Source organism: Loxodonta africana, chromosome 7 (genome assembly GCF_030014295.1).
Source record: "Loxodonta africana isolate mLoxAfr1 chromosome 7, mLoxAfr1.hap2, whole genome shotgun sequence".
NCBI classification, from domain to species: domain Eukaryota; kingdom Metazoa; phylum Chordata; class Mammalia; order Proboscidea; family Elephantidae; genus Loxodonta; species Loxodonta africana.
The window spans coordinates 65,108,645-65,128,576 of NC_087348.1; the positions used below are offsets into that span (position 1 = coordinate 65,108,645).

The window sequence follows — 19,932 nt, forward strand, 5'->3', positions numbered from 1 at the left end:
CAGGGCCCCAGCTAGTTCTCAAAGGAGCCCTGGTGGTGCAGTGGTTAAGAGTCTAGGCTGCTAATGAAAAGGTCAGCAGTTTGAATCCACCAGCTACTCCTTGGAAACCCTATGGGACAGTCCTACTCTGTCCTATAGATTTGCTATGGGTGAAAATTGACTTGATGGCAATGAGTGGTTTGAAACTAGTTCAAAAGGGAGCCCTGGTGGAGCAGTGGTTAAAGCACTCAGCTGCCAACCAAAAGATCAGTGATTTGAACCCATCAGCTACTCTGTGGGAGAAAGTTGTGGCAGTGGCTTCTTTAAAGATGTACAGCTTGAAAACCCTATGGGGCAGTTTTACCTTGTCTTATAGGGTGGCTATGAGTTGGAATCGACTTGACAACAACGGGTGTGGCTTGGTTTGGAACTAGTTCTCAAAGTGCTCAACCTTACTCTGCAAACCCCAGCAACATTTGTTCGTATTTTCTTAGGAGCAACGTGCTGCTTCTCTTCTCTGTGCTATTGTTTGCGCTGTCCTCTCTATCCTCCACTCTGCTGTCTCCTTTTAGCTCAGGAGTCATCTTTGGAAAGCCTTTCTGAGCCCCACTGTCCTCTTTGACATACACTGGATTATGACCTTCTCCTCTGAATTCCCATGGCATTCGTGTGTATCTCTAATAAGCACTTACCGCATAGTCTTACAGTTAACAGTTAATGTCAATTACTAGAAGACCCAGATTGTGTCTTGTTCATATAACAGAGTAGAACTGTCCCATAGGGTTTCCTAGGCTTTAATCATCAGTACGGCAGATTGCCAAGTCTTTTCTCCCTCGGGGTGACTGGGTGGGTTCAAACCACCAACCCTTCAGTTAGCAGTGAAGCGCTTAACCATTGCGACACCAGGTCTCCTTAGGTAGGGGCTCATAAATCTGTGTTAAAGGGAAGAGTCTCATGTTCCCCTTTTCGGTGTCCTTCCTTTTTCCTCTATTATTTGCATTATTGGCTGTTTATGCCTGGATTTTGCTTTTTAACTCCTCATTTTATCTATTTTTTCACAAGTATTTTTCATAGGTATAAATTTCTAAAGTTGCTAACCTGTGTTTTTTATTATCATTTCCTTGTGCAAATAATGATATGTTTGCATTTTGTGATAAAATCTAAGGCTAGATTTAGTTAAATCACTATTTCAATTATTATAAATCACAGGAAAATATAACTGAAAATGTAGTAGTCAAATGATAATGAAAAAGCAAAAAACAAACTCACCTGTGGAATAGAGCCATGCATGTAACTAGGGTGGCATGTTTCTTACTCCTCAAAGGATTTCATCTTCGTAGCCACTATAGTGACTTTAGAATAAAAATGATTATAAAGTTCTAACAAGTGGTTGCTTATAGTAACAATTATGCAGCCCTTTAATAAACTCAAGTATTAATAAAATGTTTCCTAAATAACATTTTCAAGCATTTTTTAATATGAATATTTAAAAACTTATCTTCAATTTTCAGGGCTTCAAAGACAATGTCTACCGCAAAAGACGAAAGTATTTTGCAGACTTGGCTATGAACTATAAACAGTAAGTGTATTATAAAGGTAATATATCAAACTTTGAGATAAATAGAATAAACAACTAGAGTAAATTGTGTGCATTTAGTAAATAGAATATAAAACAAGTGTTACTGTATATTGAATGCTAATTCAAAATAACTCCTTCCCTTTATCTCATTAGTCGGGACCCGATTCCTAAAGTTGAATTCACAGAAGAGGAGATTAAGACCTGGGGAACCGTGTTCCAAGAGCTCAACAAACTCTACCCAACCCATGCTTGCAGAGAGTATCTCAAAAACTTACCTTTGCTTACTAAATATTGTGGATATCGGGAAGATAATATCCCACAATTGGAAGATGTCTCAAACTTTTTAAAAGGTAATAAGCTAATTAATTATTTGTAAGGAAGAATGTTGAATTCTGTTTTGATCATGGCAGCATTTTTTTTTTAATTAATTTTTATTAAGCTTCAAGTGAACATTTACAAATCCAATCAGTCTGTCACATGTAGGTTTACATACATCTTACTCCCTTCTCCCACTTGCTCTCCCCCTATTGAGTCAGCCCTTTCAGTCTCTTGTTTCGTGCCAATTTTGCCATCTTCCCTCTATCTCTATCTTCCCATCCCCCCTCCAGTCAAGAGTTGCCAGCACACTCTCCAGTGTCCACCTAATTTAATTGGCTCACTCTTCATCAGCATCTCTCTCCCCCCCGCTGACCAGTCCTTTTCATGCCTGATGAGTTGTCTTCGGGGATGGTTCCTGTCCTGTGCCATCAGAAGTTCTGGGGAGCATTGTCTCTGGGATTCCTCTAGTCACATTCATATCATTAGGTATGGTCTTTTTATGAGAATTTGGGGTCTGTATCCCATTGGCCTCCTGCTCCCTCAGGAGTTGTCTGTTGTGCTCCCTAGCAGGGCAGACATCGATTGTGGCCGGGCACCAACTAGTTCTTCTGGTCTCAGGATAATGTAGGTCTCTGGTTCATGTGGCCCTTTCTGTCTCTTGGGTTCTTAGTTGTCGTGTGACCTTGGTGTTCTTCCTTTGCCTTTGCTCCAGGTGGGTTGAGACCAATTGATGTATCTTAGATGGCCGCTTGTTGGCATTTAGGACCCCAGGCGCCACAATTCAAAGTGGGATGCAGAATGTTTTCATAATAGAATTATTTTGCCCATTGACTTAGAAGTCTCCTCAAACCATGTTCCCCAGATCCCAGCCCCTGCTCCGCTGACCTTTGAAGCTTTCATTTTATCCCAGAAACCTCTTTGCTTTTAGTCCAGTACAATTAGGCTGACCTTCCTTGTATTATGTGTTGTCTTTCCCTTCACCCAAAGCAGTTCTTATCTACTGATTGATTGATAAAAAATCCTCTCCCTCCCTCCCTCCCTCCCTCCCCCCTTTGTAACCACGAAAGTATGTGTTCTTCTCTGTTTTTTCTATTTCTCAAGATCTTATAATAGTGGTCTTATACAATATTTGTCCTTTTGCCTCTGACTCATTTCGCTCAGCATAATGTCTTCCAGATTCCTCCATGTTATGAAATGTTTCAGAGATTCGTCACTGTTCTTTATCGATGCGTAGTATTCCATTGTGTGAATATACCACAATTTATTTACCCATTCATCCGTTGACGGACATCTTGGTTGCTTCCAGCTTTTTGCTATTGTAAACAGAGCTGCAATAAACATGGGTGTGCATATGTCTGTTTGTGTGAAGGCTCTTGTATCTCTAGGGTATATTCCTAGGAGTGGGATTTCTGGGTTGTATGGTAGTTCTATTTCTAACTGTTTAAGATAACGCCAGATGGATTTCCAAAGTGGTTGTACCATTTTACAATCCCACCAGCAGTGTATGAGAGTTCCAATCTCTCCGCAGCCTCTCCAACATTTATTACTTTGTGTTTTTTGGATTAATGCCAGTCTAGTTGGTGTGAGATGGAATCTCATCGTAGTTTTAATTTGCATTTCTCTAATGGCTAATGATCGAGAGCATTTTCTCATGTATCTGTTGGCTGCCTGAATATCTTCTTTAGTGAAATGTGTGTTCATATCCTTAGCCCACTTCTTGATTGGGTTGCTTGTCTTTTTGTGGTTGAGTTTTGACAGAATCATGTAGATTTTAGAGACCAGGTGCTGGTCTGAGATGTCATAGCTGAATATTCTTTCCCAGTCTGTAGGTGGTCTTTTTACTCTTTTGGTGAAGTCTTTAGATGAGCATAGGTGTTTGATTTTTAGGAGCTCCCAGTTATCGGGTTTCTCTTCATCATTTTTGGTAATGTTTTGTATTCTGTTTATGCCCTGTATTAGGGCTCCTAGGGTTGTCCCTATTTTTTCTTCCATGATCTTTATCGTTTTAGTCTTTATGTTTAGGTCTTTGATCCACTTGGAGTTAGTTTTTGTGCATGGTGTGAGGTATGGGTCCTGTTTCATTCTTTTGCAAATGGATATCCAGTTATGCCAGCACCATTTGTTAAAAAGACTATCATTTCCCCAATTGACTGACACTGGTCCTTTGTCAAATATCAGCTGCTCATACATGGATGGATTTATATCTGGGTTCTCAATTCTGTTCCATCGGTCTATGTGCCTGTTGTTGTACCAGTACCAGGTTGTTTTGACTACTGTAGCTGTATAATAGGTTCTGAAATCAGGTAGAGTGAGGCCTCCCGCTTTCTTCTTCTTTTTCAGTAATGCTTTGCTTATCCGGGGGTTCTTTCCCTTCCATATGAAATTAGTGATTTGTTTCTCTATCCCCTTAAAATATGACATTGGTATTTGGATTGGAAGTGCGTTATATGTGTAGATGGCTTTTGGTAGAATAGACATTTTTACTATGTTAAGTCTTCCTATCCATGAGCAGGGTATGTTCTTCCACTTAAGTATGTCCTTTTGAATTTCTTGTAGCAGAGTTTTATAGTTTTCTTTGTATAGGTCTTTTACATCCTTGGTAAGATTTATTACTAAGTATTTTATCTTCTTGGGGGCTACTGTGAATGGTATTGATTTGGTTATTTCCTCTTCGGTGTTGTTTTTGTTGATGTAGAGGAATCCAAGTGATTTTTGTGTGTTTATTTTATAACCTGAGACTCTGCCAAACTCTTCTATTAGTTTCAGTAGTTTTCTGGAGGATTCCTTAGGGTTTTCCATGTATACGATCATGTCATCTGCAAATAGTGATAGCTTTACTTCCTCCTTGCCAATCTGGATACCCTTTATTTCTTTGTCTAGCCTAATTGCCCTGGCTAGGACTTCAAGTACGATGTTGAATAAGAGTGGTGATAAAGGGCATCCTTGTCTGGTTCCCGTTCTCAAGGGAAATGCTTTCAGGTTCTCTCCATTTAGAGTGATATTGGCTGTTGGCTTTGCATAGATGCCCTTTATTATGTTGAGGAATTTTCCTCATGACAGCATTTTTAATAGAGAAATACAGTCCAGTATGCGGGCGGTCAGAATTTTCCTGTACTCTGTCCTGGAGTATTGGGTCAGGTATTGGGCACCATATTTGAAGAGGGACAATGATAACCAGGAGCAAGTCTAGAGGAAAGTGAGCAGATTTATAAGTGGATTTGAAAATATGTCATACAAGGAAAATTCAAAGTACTTAGGGTGTTTAACCTGGAGATTTGGGGACATTAGAGCTTTATTTAGGAGCCCTGGTGGCACAGTGGTTAAAGCACTCAATTGCTAACTGAAAGGTTGGAGGTTCGAGCCCACCAGCCGCTCTACATGAGAAAGATGTGGTAGTCCACTTCCATAAAGATTACAGCCTTGGAAACCCTATGCAGCAGTTCTATTCTGTCCTGTAGGTTCGCTATGCATTGGAATTGACTCAGTGGCAATGGGTTGATTTGGTTTTTTATGTTGTTAGCTGTCATCAAGTCGTTCCGGCTCACAGTTATCCTGTGTACAATAGAACAAAACACCGTCCAGTCCTGTGCCATCGTTATAATCGCTGTTACGCTTGAGCCCATTATTGCAGCCTCTGTGTCAGTCTGTCTTGTTGAGGGTCTTCCTTCCTTTTGCTGACCCTCTACTTTACCCAGCATGATGTCCTTTTCCAGGAAGTGGTCCCTTCTGATAACCTGTCCAAAGTATGTGAGACAAAGTCATGTCATCCTTGCTTCTAAGGAGCATTCTGGCTGTATTCCTCCAAGACAGATTTGTTTGTTCTTTTGGCAGTCCATGGTAAATTCAGTATTCTTCACTAACACCGTAATTTAAAGACATCAATTCTTCTTTGGTCTTCTTTATTCATTGTCCAGCTTTCACATGCATATGAGGTGATTGAAAATACCATGGCTTAGGTCAGGCGCACCTTAGTCCTTAAAGTGATATCTTTGCTTTTTAACTCCTTAAAGAGGTCTCTTACAGCAGATTTTTCCAATACAATATGTTACTTGATTTCTTGACTGCTGCTTCCCTGGGCATTGACCGTGGATCCAGGTAAAATGAAATCCTTGACAGCTTCAATCTTTTCTCCATGATTTGAAATCTGTCTTATGCAATAGAGAGGTTACTGTGTGGCCCTAAAGTAAAGGATTATTGCATTGAAGCTGCAAGCTTTTGTCTTAAAATGGAGAAGAACTTGCCAAAAGAGTTATTTGAAAATAAGGAGACCCGGGCTCTCATCCTACCTTTATCATCTATTGTATGACCTGGAGAACATCACTGAGTCTCTGCGCCTCAGTTTTATAGTTATCACAATGAGGAAAATAATTCTTACTCATATTGTAAATATGAAAGGAGATGTGATATGTGTCTTATTTTCCTGTGGCTGCTGTGACAAAAATACCATAAAATGGGTGGCTTCAAAGAACAGGAATTTATTTTCTCACAATTCTGAAGGCAGGGAGTCCAAATCAGGGCATTGGCCATGTCGGTTCCTTCTGAGGGCTTTGGGAGAGGAACTGTTGCATGCTTCTCTCCTAGGCTGCTGGCAATCCTTGGGGCTCCTTTGCTGCTTATGGATGCATCTGCCATCATCACATGGCATCTGTCTTCCCCTTGTGTGTCTCTATTATAAGATGTCATACAGGCGGGATTAGGACCCACCCTACTACTGCATGACGATGCTAACAGCCAATAACATCCACAAAGAAGGACCCTATTTCCCAAACAAGGTCATGTTCATTGGTACAGTGGTTAGAAGTTCAACATATCTTTTGTGGGGACACAATTCAATTCATAGTAATATGTAAAAGGTGTAACTTATTGCCTATCCCATGGTAAGTGCTTATTAAATATTAGTTCCCCTTAGTATGTGTATTATAAATTTTAGTTTCTATGTCCTGCCCCAAAGTGTCACCTGGCATCACTGGCAGAATTAAAATTTCCATCCATTTTCTCCTTTGCTTTGCAGAGCGCACAGGTTTTTCCATCCGTCCCGTGGCTGGCTACCTATCACCAAGAGATTTCCTGTCAGGTTTAGCCTTTCGAGTTTTTCACTGCACTCAGTATGTGAGACACAGCTCAGATCCCCTCTACACCCCAGAGCCGTAAGTATTTCTACTTCAGCCACTCAGTCATAAATAGTCATTTATATAATGGTACCTACCCCGAGGAGTTTTTTGTGAGGATTAAATGAATTAGCACACGTGTAGCATTCAGAGCAGTGCCTGGCACACACAGTACATACTCTGTGTTCTGAAAATGCTATCCAGTTGCCGCGAAGTCATCCTGACTCGTGGCGACCTCGCGTGCATCAGAGTAGAACTGTGCGTCACAGGGTTTTCCACAGCTGACTTTCCTGAGGTATTTCACCAGGCCTTTCTCTTGAGGAACCTCTGAGTAGACTTGAACCGTCAACCTTTGTGTTAGCAGCCAAGCATGCTGTTTGCACCACCCAGGTGCTGTTCTAGGCATAGGAGATACAACTCTGAAAAGATTTCCTGCCCTCATGGAACTGCATTCCATAGGGGGATACCTATTTAGTAATAAACAAGTTTTTTTTTATATATGTCAGATGATAATGAGTGTCATGGAGAAAAATAAAGCAGGGGAAGAGATGGAGGTATGTGTGGGTGTTGCAATCGGAAAAGAATGATCAGGGGAGTCTTGCTGAGAAGGTGACATTTGAGCAGAGACCTGGTTAGGATGGGAAGGAGCAATGTGATGTCCGATATGTGTTTGTATGTGTGTGTCTGTGGGTGCCAAAGGCCTTGAACCAAAGCCATTTCTTTATTATCCTTTGTGATCAATTACCAAAGTAATACCATCTAATCAATTTGAATAAAAGTAAGATCAGATTTTCATTTTTTTAAAATTCAGAACTGAACGATCGATTATGCATTCGTGTTAAGCATCACAGTGTGATAAACTTGTACTTCTTTTTTAGAGATACCTGCCATGAACTCTTAGGTCATGTTCCGTTATTGGCTGAACCTAGTTTTGCTCAATTCTCCCAAGAAATTGGCTTGGCATCCCTTGGTGCTTCAGAGGAGGCTGTTCAAAAACTGGCAACGGTATAACTCTGGAAATAGCCGTACAGATCAATAATTCTCAGCTGGGGTGGAGTGTGTAGTTTAAAAGTAGATATTCAAGATGACCATTAAAATTTTTGTCTTTGACTATAATATTTAATTTACTTAAAAAAAAACATTAAATAAGGATGTAAAACTTTGAGGTTTACAAAAAAAAAACACGAACTTAAAAAAAAAAGACAGAAAAACTAGGTTATAATAATGTTATAATTTGTGTAGCTCCTATTTTCCAATAAAAATGATGGGGCTGCTGAAAATTTTTATGTGCACTGAGCACAAGATACTATGCTGGTAATACAAAGATAAGTAAGGTCTGGTTTCTGCCTTTAAGGGGCTTACATACCACTTAGGAGACAGGTCAGAAGGAGATTAAAGGCTGTCAGAGAAGTACAGGCTGGGTGCTCTGGGAAGGACTGCTAGGGGAAGACCTCATGTGAGAGGGGAATCTGGACTAGTGCTTGAAAGTGGAGTCATGTTTTCACATGCCACCAAGAAAGTAAGGAAGAGCGTTTCGGGACAAGGACACACAGCGGAGGACTAGAAGGTTCTTGTTGTAGCTGGGGGGACACTGAGAAGCTGGAGTAGACAGTGAGGGTGAGGAAGGCAGTGTGAAATAAGACCAGATGATTTGAAACAGTGCTTCTCAAATTGTGATTTGGGGACCCCTGGCACCCCTGAGACCCTTTCAGGGGTCCACTAGGTGAAAACCGTGCATAGATAAAAGATCCGAAGTGTAAGATAAACCAAAAACCCAGTTGCTGTCCAGTCAATTCCAACCCATAGTGACCCTATAGGACCAAGTAGAACTGCCCCATAGGGCTTCCAAGGCTGTAAACCTTTACAGAAGCAGACTTTCACATCTTTCTCCTGGGGAGCAGCTGGTGGGTTCGAGCTGCCAACCTTTCGGTTAGCAGCTGAGCGCTTACCCACCGCACCACCAGGATTAATGGATTTTAATGTAACAGAGTTCATTGATATGGTTTCAGATTCCACACTGTATTGAACTTTAAGAAACTGCCACTTGTCAAGTTTTGATGTAGTGTCTATGAATATCCAAAATTATCTGAAAACGGTATTAAAGTACTCCTTTTTCTAACTACATGTCTATATAAGGCTGAATTTTCTTTGTACACTTTAACCAAAACAACATATTACACCAGGCTAAATACAGAAACAAAGGAAAATCTGTCTGTCTTCTATTAAGCCAGGTATTAAAGAGATTTGTGATATTAAGTCAATGCTACTTTCCCCACTATTTTTTTTGTTTGTTTTATAAAAATACTGCTCCGTTTCATTAAAATGTTATTAAAAAAAAAAAAAAAACTGCTGTCTAGTCGATTTCAACTCATAGTGACTCATAGCTCCTTGGAAACCCTGTGGGGCAGTTCTACTCTGTCCTACAAGGTCGCTATGAGATGAAATGTTGTTTATGCTACCATATAATGTTTTCATTATTGTTACTTTAACATTAGTTAACATTTTCTCAGTTTTAATTTCTAATATGACAAGTATGAGGCCCTGGTGGCACAGTGACTAAGAGCTATGGCTGCTAACCAAAAGGTTAGCTGTTTGAATCCACCAGCTGCTCCTTTGAAATTCTATGGGGCAGTCCTATACTGTCTTATAGGGTTGCTATGAGTCAGAATCACCTCGACAGCAATGGTTTTTTAAAAAATGGTAAATATAACTAGATATAGCCCACATAAGCAAAAGCTCTTCAGGGTCTTCAGTAATTTTTAAGAGTGTTAAAGAGCCTTGGGAACAAAAGTTTGAGAACCACTGTTTTAGAATGAAGCCAGATTGTGGACAGACTTGTGAGCCAGGGTGGGGATCTTGGACTTTATGCTGGGGTTCTTTGGGGCAGTGACTAAGAGTTGTTTCAAATTGAGTTGGTCACGATGTGAAAGTAATATTGATGTTCTTTTGCAGTGCTACTTCTTCACTGTGGAGTTTGGTCTATGTAAACAAGATGGGCAGCTAAGAGTCTTTGGAGCTGGCTTGCTTTCTTCTATCAGTGAACTCAAGGTAAGAGTTGTAAATCTTTGCACATAACCAGATTTGCCTAACATAATTGATATAGTCTAGAATACTTCTTGGACTTGAACAGGAACTTACTATGGAAAATACATGGGGTGGCAATAAACATTATTTAAAAGATGTTCTTCTCTATGTGTTTACCAAGTTTTCTGCTTATACACACACACACACACACACACACATCTTTTGTAATAAAAAACTGTTTACAAGGTCTTGCTGTTTCATTAGCACCGCTGGTATGCTAGAAATCACTTCTGTAATTTCTAAAGAATTATTTGAGATTTGTTATTTACCCAGTGATTGAATTAACTTAGGTTTGTTGACGGACCGATGTGTGCCAAACACTGTCCAAGATTCTGTCTTTCACTTAAGGAGCCAACCACCTGGTAGTGGGTATAAGTCATGCATACCCTGATGCAGGGTAGATAATAGGTTCCATAGTGTAGAAATCAGTAGTGTGCTCTGGAATTTGGAGGCATAGAGAGACTTCTGTGGTTCTTAAATGGGGTAGAGAGTTTGAACAAAATCATGGGGATGATCCCGGGGCATTTATTGGAAACAGCAAGCCAATTGTAGATTGGGGCCCTTTCAATGGTAACACATTCATAGTTAATTCCCCTTACTTCCAACTGTGCTGATTCTGGCAGTTGTGTGTAGAAGGTGATTTATGAAATAGATTGTATTCTTTGATTCACTGACTCTTTGTCCTCTAGCACGCACTTTCTGGACGTGCCAAAATAAAGCCTTTTGATCCCAAGATTACCTGCAAACAGGAATGTCTCATCACAACTTTCCAGGATGTCTACTTTGTATCAGAAAGTTTTGAAGATGCAAAGGAAAAGATGAGGTAAAGCATATTTTTTTGTGCCTTCATTTTCCTCTGCAAAAGATAGGCCCAATGATGAAAACAAGCCCTGGGAGTAAGCACCGCTAGGAGCCTTCTGCCCTTAACACATCTTCCTTTCACAACAAATATTTAGGGTATGTTGTGTGTAATGATGTGGGTAGTTGCAAATATGAATCAGGTACAGATCCTTGAGAAATTGGTTTCCCCTCATTCCTTCCCACCAGAGAGTTTATAGTCCAATAGAAAAAAATGAAATATACACAAATTACTGTGTAACAATTTATTTTTACAAATTGACAGAAAGAAACAAAGTGATAAGAGCCTTAGAGAGACATAGATAAAACATCGTTCTGCATTTTATTCATGAACAATTGGTTCCAGCTGGGAGCACAGGGAAAACTTAATGGCATTTGGGAAGGACTTGAAGGAGATGTGAGATTTATATGTGTTAAGCTTGAGGCTGAGGGACAGCATGAAAAAAGGTAAGGAGGTGGGAAAATATAGGGCATATGTGTGAAGCAATCAAAGCTATGCTTTTAACTATTAATCAGCTAAGTGTGTGGTTAAGAAAGGAGGATATTGGAGGCAGAGAGACTAGGAAATTCTTCTGGTATCTCAAGTGAGAAAAGTCTGAATTAAGATACAGGTAGTAGGAAAGGAGAGGACTACGGAAGTAAGTCAACAAAACATTTGGGGAAAGGGATCATGAGGTCACACTGTGTAAGTGGGAAAAGATATGGGTTGAAGACATACTCCTTGCCTTCTAGGGATTTACTGTTAGTCAGGGCAGTTAGGGCACACCTTGAACCAAATAATAATACCAGCAGGACTTCCTCTAGCACATATGGCACCTTTGTGCAGATTAGAAAAAGGGGTTCCCTCGGTAGACAAAACGGATTGCTAGCTGGATTTCATCCTCTGCCGATGTACAATTGTTCTCAGCTGCACAGTTGTCCCTGGGGCCTTGAACAGGATGGTCCCTGAGAGATGCCAAATGAGAGGTTCAAATGTTGACTTGAAAAAAGAGGCAAAACCTTAGATAATACTTGAAGAAAGGGTAAAACTTAGATCTTTCAGAAGAAGCTAGAGGAAAACATTGTAAGCAGAAAGAATACATGTGTGCGGGAGGCAGGGCTGTTCCTGACCTGTTTCAGGTATGTCTGTGTGTCTGCGTGTGTGCATGCATGCGTGTGTGTGTGTGTGTGTAGTGGTAGTAGTAGTAGTTATGTAAATCACAATGAGAGGATATGTTACTATGTAATCAAATGTCGTCATTTTCTCCTTACTCTAGTCAAGAGATGTCGAGAATAATAAATCATTAGTAAGGCTACCCACGTAATCTTTCCCTAGTAATGCAGGGCAGATGAATCCATGGCTACTTTAGGTTTTCCACCCATGCAGAATTCCACAGGCCTCTGCATCTGAAGTATGGGACAGTAGGTCAGATTGGGTACATATACATCTAATGAAGAGTTGTCTTTAGCCTAATGTGTGAAATGGGGTTGCTGCTGTTTATTTGGTTTTCATCATTTTCCCTAAAAATTGATTGTCTCTTATTTGTTTTCTTAGAGAGTTTACCAAAACAATTAAGCGTCCATTTGAGGTGAAGTACAATCCATACACACGGAGTATTCAAATCTTGAAAGATATCAAGAGCGTAACCAGCGCTGTGAATGAGCTGCGGCATGATCTGGATGTTGTCAGTGACTCCCTTGCTAAGATCAGCAGGCAGCCAACTATCTGACTGTCACCAGTCCTGATCCAGAAGGCATTTGAACATCATTTCAGAGGCCTGTGGGCCAACTCTTGCTTTTCTTGAAGACCTGATGATGACGTAGACAAGAGAGACACAGCTTTTAGCCAAACAATAGTGTAATTTCATTCTTTAATGGATCTCTAGTCTTTGAAAATTTTGCACCTAGATACTCTATCCACCACCCCTTTCTTTTTTGGTAATAGTTTTATTGAGATATAATTCACATACCATACAATTCACAGATCATACATTTCTTATAGAGAAATTGTTTGATCTAATGGATAGATCTAGTCCCAGTCTGATTATATTTCCCCCAATCTTTCTTGAGTAAAATGACCTCTAAGATCACTAAGAATACCTTAGTGAGTATTATAGAGCTGACCAATATCGATACCTAAAATCTCCTTATTTCTAACGTATCTCATACTATGACTGAATTTGTGCCAAGCTTAATCACATTTATATGCCTAGACTTAATAGGAGACTGGCTGTCCCTGCTGCTAGCATGAGCAAAAGTATACAGGCCTTTGCACATGAAATATACCCAGTGAAGAGCAAGTAGTCCAGTTTCACGTGTAGTGTCTTGTGGGGAAATAGGAGTAGCTAAGGCTGGAAAGGCTGATTGGGGGCATAATCCTTAAGACCAAGCTAAGAATTTGGGACATTATTTTGTAGGCACTAGGGAGCCCCTTTTCAAGTGACCATCCTCCTTGAAACTCTCTTTCCTTTCTATGGCACTGCATGATGTTGGTTTTGTTAATTATCTGTCCGAATCACGGGGCCAAAGAAAACTTGGTGCAAGACCCTGCACTCAGGCACACAGTCCCAGGGGCTGTGGTGGGATTGTTCTCGGGTAATCAAAGGTAAAGTTCAGACTGAGACAGAAAAGAGCAGCACACAGTTAAAGTTGGAAAAGCAGTGTTGAACATTTCCCAAGATACAAGGCAAGACTAAACTGGGAAGGCAAGTCATGAAGGTACAAGGTGGGGGAAAGGAGAGGAAATAGAATGTAAGAAAGGTTTAGGACTGAGGCTGTAAATAATGAGAGCATTGCAAGGGTTGGTTTTGTGTGGTTTCATCTGTCACAAGGAGTAGTCCTGCTATCATAAAGCTGGGTCAAGCTGGACACTCAAATACATGTTTGTCTCTTTAATTTGCTCCTTTTTCCCCCTACCCAGCAAATGGAACACTTTCCTCAAGTTTTTGTTTTTGCCCCTTTTCTTTCTCTGCCATCTCTCCATGGGGAATGTCATTCACATCCAGGACTTCTGGTCTTATTTCAGTGACCTCATATTTGCAATTCTATCCCTCACATCTTTCTTGAAAATTTGCCCCTTAATTCTAACCACTTGCTTCATACTTCCATCTAGATGCCCCATAAATTAGGCCAAGATTGTACAACTTCTTGTGGCACCATTCACATAGAATAAAATGGGGTTGTGCAATGTGGCAGCCCTGCAAAATATCTCAAACTCAACAGGTCTACAAACAAACTCAGAATCACTTGATTATTGTACTTCATCAGCTTCCTCTTCCAGTGATCTCATTTCTGCTAATGGTATGTTGAGGATCATATTTTTGGTCAGTTTTCCAGGCTTAGTCGGCTACTTTAAAAACTGTGTCCTTATTTTTTTTACATGAACAGTCTAATTATGTACCATGTAATGTATTTTATTTCAACAAACCACTAGTTCTTTTAATCCTTTTTAGACCTCAAAAAATTATTAAATACTTTATAAAAATCTATTTTATTTTATGTTATCCAAGGAAATGGAACTGTGAAGAATAATTCATACTATTTTTGATTTCTATATTAATTATAAATTTTAATAGCAGATCACCTCTTAAGTACAGTATATGTTTGATAGTAAATAGACCTAAGTCGGCTAATCTAAAGTCATTTAAAATATTGATTAGCAAGTTTATAGTCTATTTGGTTGCAAGGAAATTTGTTATAAGTAAACCATAATAGGGCTGGGTTCTAGTGAATTATGCATGCTGTATCTAGTTATTTTCATACAACTTAAATCATAGTTACTGAAGAATCATAGTTACTGAGTTTTAAGATGATGGTATTTGAAATCACTCTATGGCTAAAAGCACATTAAAATAAATGTTAAAGGTACAACCCTTACGATTCACAACTTCAGAATAGTGGAAATGCTTAATGGTTGATTTAAGTCTTTCTTCTAACCTCTAGATTTGGGATATTTGCTGAATCTTGAGTCTTAGAATTTCCATGCATTTTTAAAATATGTCTTCAGAGCATCTAGGAATATATTGATAGTTACTCAAATATGGAAATGAAATTGAATTAAAATCTTGGATTAGAATTCTTAATCAGCCAGTTATTACTCAAAAACATTGTATCTTCCTGATTTTTTTTTGAAGAAAGCTCAAAAAGCTCATTGTCAGAATGCCTACATTTCTTAATCTAGATATTTTGTCATTAGGAGTTAATGCAAATAGAAGTGGCACACCAAGATGTACAGAATTATTGGTATTTTTTTAAAAGTTGGCTGTTAAAGTGGAAAAAAAAAAAAACCCAGAATTTTCTAAAGGAACAAATACTAGAATTCATGTACTAATTTCTAGGAACAGTATAAAGATACCAAGGTTTATCTCAGCCTAGTCTTTGTTTTCCGATGCAATGTGTGTTTATGATTTGCAAGTTTGCTGTTCAACTGGATAATAAATGGGTTTCTTGAATACAAAATTCATGTTCTCAAGAGTATTTTTTTGTGAAACCTGTCACATTAAAAACTGATTTAAATTTACATTAGCAATTTTTTCAATTTATATTAGCAATCACATTTTTATGCCTCTTAAGGAGACTATGGATATGAGACATAGTGAAAAAACCAAACCTGTTGCTGTCGAGTCATTCCGACTCATAGCCACCCTAAAGGACATAGCAGAACTGCCCCACAGGGTGTCCAAGGCTGGAAGCTTTACGGCTGCCACATCTTTTTTCTGTGGAGCAGCTGGTGGGTTTGCTTTCACCACTGCTTCACCAGGGCTCCTTTCAGATATGAGACATAATAGAAGCTAAATACAGCTGGAATCTAGAAATCACTTTTTGGAGTTCTTGGTAAAGCCTGAATCTCATGTCCCTCATCTGTAAAATCGGCTGTCTATATCACTGGCTTATTGGGGGAAATTACAGAATGTTCTGAGAGAACTTTGAAAAAAAACTTCCAAAACATAATTTTTACTGGTATGCTAGTATTCTATTGCATGGCTATGCCATAATTTAATCAATTTATTTTTTGATTTTCAGGTGGTTCTAAGCTCTTTCCTGTTAAATATAACCCCATAATAAATACCTTGTAGTTTAAGTCTTTGGACATGGGTCCGATTATTTTTTTGGGGTAAATTAACAGAAGTGGAAGTACTGGGTAAAAGTATATGTATATGTGTTGTTAGGTGCTGTCCAGTTGGTTCTGACTCACAGTGATCCTATGTGTTAGAGAACGAAACACTGACTGGTCCTGCACCATTGTCACAATCGTTATGCTTGAGCCCACTGATGCAGCCAGTGTCAGTCCCTCGTATTGAGGGTCTTTGTCTTTTTTGCTGACCCTTTACCAAGCATGATGTCCTTCTCCAGGGACTGGTCCTTCCTGATAACATGTCCAAAGTATGTGAGACAAAGTCTCACCATCCTTGCTTCTAAGGAGCATTCTGGCTGTACTTCTTCCAAGACAGAGTTGTTCATTCTTCTGGCAGTCCACGGCATACCCAATATGTTTTGCCAACACCATAATTCGAAGGCATCAATTCTTCCATCTTCTTATTCATTGTCCAGCTTTTACATGCATATGAGGCAACAAAAAATACCATTGTTTGCATTGTTATGGATTGAATTGTGTCCCCCCAAGATGTGTGTCAACTTGTGCCAGGCCGTGATTCCCAGTATTGTGTGATGGTCTACTATTTTGTCATCTGATGTGATTTTCCTATGTGTTGTAGTGGCGTAGTGGTAGCTGCTAACCAAAGGGTCTGCAGTTTGAATCCACCAGGAACTCCTTGGAAACTCTATGGGGCAGTTCTACTCTGTCCTATAGGGTTGCTATGAGTCTGAATTGGCTTGATGGCACTGGGTTTGGTTTGGTTTTGGTTGTAAATCCTACCTCTATGATATTAATGAGGTGTGATTAGCAGCAATTATGTTAATAAGGCAGGACTCAATCTATGAGATTAGGTTGTGTCTCAAATCAGTCTCTTTTGAGATATAAAAGAGAGAAGCCAGCAGAGAGACAGGGGGACCTCATACCACCAAGAAACAAGAGCCAGGAGAATAGCGAGTCCTTGTGCTAAGAAACTCCTCGAGCCGACAGAGAGAGAAAGCCTTCCCCTGGAGCTGGCACCCTGAATTTGGACTTCTACCTTCCTAGACTGTGAGAGAGCAAATTTCTCTCTGTTACAGGCACCCACTTGTGGTATTTCTGTTATAGTAGCACTGTTATAGTAGCACGCACCTTAGTCCTTAAAGTGACATCTTTACTTTTTAATACTTTAAAGAGGTTTTTTTTTTGCACCACATTTGCCCAATACAATGTGTCATTTGATTTATTGACTGCTGCTTCCATGGGTGTTGATTGTGGATCCAAGTAAAATGAAATCCTTTACAACTTCAATATTTTCTCCATTTATCATGATGTTGCTTACTGGTCCACTTGTAAGGATTTTTTTCTTTATTTTGAGGTGTAATCCATGCTGAAGGCTGTGGTCTTTTATCTTCATCAGTAAGTGCTTTAAGTCCTCTTCACTTTTAGTAAGCAAGGCTGTGCCATCTGCATATCGCAGGTTGTTAATGAGTCTTCCTCCAATCCCGATGCCCCATTCTTCTTCATATAGCCCCGCTTCTTGGATTATTTGCTCAGCATACAGATTGAATAATTATAGTGAAAGGATACAACCCTGATGCACACCTTTTTTAACTTTAAACTGTGAAGTATCCCCGTGTTCTGTTTGAATGACAGCCTCTTGGTCTAAGTACAGGTTTCTCATGAGCACAATTAAATGTTCTGGAATTCCCATTCTTTGCAATGTTATCCATAATTTGTTATGATCCACAGAATCAAAACAAATTATGGATAACATTGTGAAGAATGCATCTGCATAGTCAATAAAACACAGGTAAACATCTTTCTGGTATTCTCTGCTTTCAGCCATGATCTATCTTACATCAGCCATGATATTCCTTGTTCCACATCCTCTTCTGAATCTGGTATGAATTTCTGACAGTTCCTTTTTGATGTACTGCTGCAACCGTTTTTGAATGACATTCAGCAAGATTTTACTTTCGTGTGATATTGATATTGTTTGACAATTTCCAGATGTAAATGTATGCAGATGTATGTACGTATATATATCATATACACACACACCTATATATATATATATGTTGTTAGGTGCCATAGAATAGCAACTCATAGCAAGCCTATGTGCAACAGAACAAAACACTGTGAGTCCTGGCCATCCTCACAATCGTTGCTATGTTTGAGTCCATTGTTGGAGCCACTGTGCCAATCCACCTTGTTGAGGGTCTTCAAGAATATGTTCATATTTTTAACACACATTGCCATATTTTTCTTGAGGAAAACTGTACTTATTTAACTCCCACCAGCAGTGTATGAGGGTGTCTGATAAAAGCCATTTTATATGAAATTCCGGTCAAAATTATACAGTATTGATTATCCAATTTAGGGAAGGGCCATGCCCAGAGCGCTGAGGGACGGGATGGGAACCGATGAGAACTAGCTCCTCAGTTCAGCCTCCCTAGGTGTGAGTTCCTGCTCCGTGCCAGGCGCTGAGGGTGACCCCAATGATCTAAGACACCACACTCGCCTACCGGGAAGCTCCCTCAGATTCTGCAAACCCACACATCAAAGCAAGCTCAAAGACAGTTCAGCCTAAGACACTGGGGCAAGATCCTTTCCACCCACTCCAGGCTCAATTCTTCCCAATTAAATGGAGATATAATTGTTGCCCTGTCAGCCCACAGGAGAGAGAAAAACGTGAAGGAGCTTTGTGAGAGGTTGAGGGTAGCGCACCTGTATGGAACCTTTACTAAAAATAAACAGAGTGCCGGGAGAGGGAGGAGGCAGAGCCGCCCAGGGACAAGAGACCGGGGGCGGGGACGCTCTGAGGGCCGCCGGACGGGGAGACCGGGGTGGGGGGCTGCCCAGCCCCCTCCGGCGCCTGCTTTTTGGCGGCCCGAGGGCACTGCTGGCCCGCCCCCAGTGACACCACTCGCGCGGTCACCCGACTAGGCCGCAGCCGCTGCTATCCCTCCTCTCCCCTCCTCCCGCCCCTTTCCTCTGACAGTCCCCTCCTGTTCCCTTCCCTCCGACACACCGCTCCCGGGGCGGCCCCCACTATCGCCGTCGGCTCCCCGCTTCGGACAGGCCCCGCCCCCGCCCCCGCCCCCGCCTCCGCGCCGGCCCCTCCCGGAAGCGCCGGCGGAGCGTCCCCTCATGGAGCGCGAGCGGTGCGCCCCGGAGTCCGCCCCGGAGTCCGCCCGCGCTGCTCTCTTCGCCTGGGTACGTGACTCCGCCCCCGGTCCGGGGCCGCTGAGGGGCGCGGGGGGCGCGGGGAGCTCTGGGTCTCGGTGTGGGCAGAAATGGGGCCAGGGAGGCCGAGGCCGCACTGCGCCCTGGGTTGGAGGATCCTGGGCTGGGGGCTGAGGGCGAGAAGGCCGGGAGAGAAGGGTCTCCACGGAGTGACTTAGGAGCCTGCCAGCTGGTGGGGTCCGGACCGAGGGGGCTGAGGGCACGGGAAGAACCTGCCTCCAGGGCGGAGCGTCTGCTTCCACGAGAACCTCTGGGCCGGATAGCGCCTGGGAAAGACAGCGAGGAGGGCTCCGTGGAGAGGGATCGACGGTCTCGGAGCCTCTGGGAGCCACCTGTGCTCTCCACGCTCCCACTGCCTGGGGGATGGAGGCCCGTCCGCAGCCCCACCCCAGCCTGGAAGGAGCCTCCTTTAGATAAGAGGCCTGTGGTGCTCGGCCGTGCCCAAAGCGGAGACCCTGCATATTTGTCCATACTCTACTGTGAACAGATCTTGCCTGTATTGGGCGTGTGGGAGTCTGGGCTGTGTTGGTTTCCCTGGAGCACGGAGAGAGACAGGGTGATCTTTATGTGTTGTGGCTGGGAGAGTTTGTGCGCGGGATTGTGCGGCAGGCATCCAACCAGCGTGCAGGAGCACAAGCAGATACAGTGTCCTGTAAGTTCTTCATAGCACTTACCACAGTTGTGGTAACATGTATAATTTGTTCACG

At 41.4% G+C, this 19,932-nt stretch overlaps 2 protein-coding genes across 8 annotated transcripts in view; both read left to right on the forward strand.

Annotated features, from left to right (window-relative positions):
- Nucleotides 1-15,517, forward strand: part of TPH1 (tryptophan hydroxylase 1) — a 29,707-nt gene extending 14,190 nt beyond the window's left edge. Inside the window, exons 4-10 of the mRNA XM_064288364.1 lie at nt 1,491-1,558; nt 1,712-1,908; nt 6,888-7,023; nt 7,863-7,989; nt 9,937-10,032; nt 10,758-10,891; nt 12,461-15,517. Of these exons, the coding sequence (XP_064144434.1) occupies nt 1,491-1,558; nt 1,712-1,908; nt 6,888-7,023; nt 7,863-7,989; nt 9,937-10,032; nt 10,758-10,891; nt 12,461-12,635 (933 nt within the window). The 3' untranslated portion in view covers nt 12,636-15,517. The remainder of the gene's footprint in view (nt 1-1,490; nt 1,559-1,711; nt 1,909-6,887; nt 7,024-7,862; nt 7,990-9,936; nt 10,033-10,757; nt 10,892-12,460) is intronic.
- Nucleotides 15,518-19,108: 3,591 nt separating this feature from the next.
- SERGEF (secretion regulating guanine nucleotide exchange factor) overlaps nt 19,109-19,932 on the forward strand; it is a 267,343-nt gene continuing 266,519 nt past the window's right edge. For 2 of the 7 annotated variants that reach the window (XM_064288366.1, XM_064288367.1), the window contains exon 1: nt 19,268-19,877. In XM_064288366.1, the coding sequence (XP_064144436.1) occupies nt 19,791-19,877 (87 nt within the window). In that variant the 5' untranslated portion in view covers nt 19,268-19,790. Of the gene's footprint in view, nt 19,196-19,235; nt 19,878-19,932 lie in introns of those variants that run through there. The other 5 variants (XM_003412150.4, XM_023550808.2, XM_023550806.2 and 2 more) reach the window with 5 other exon arrangements.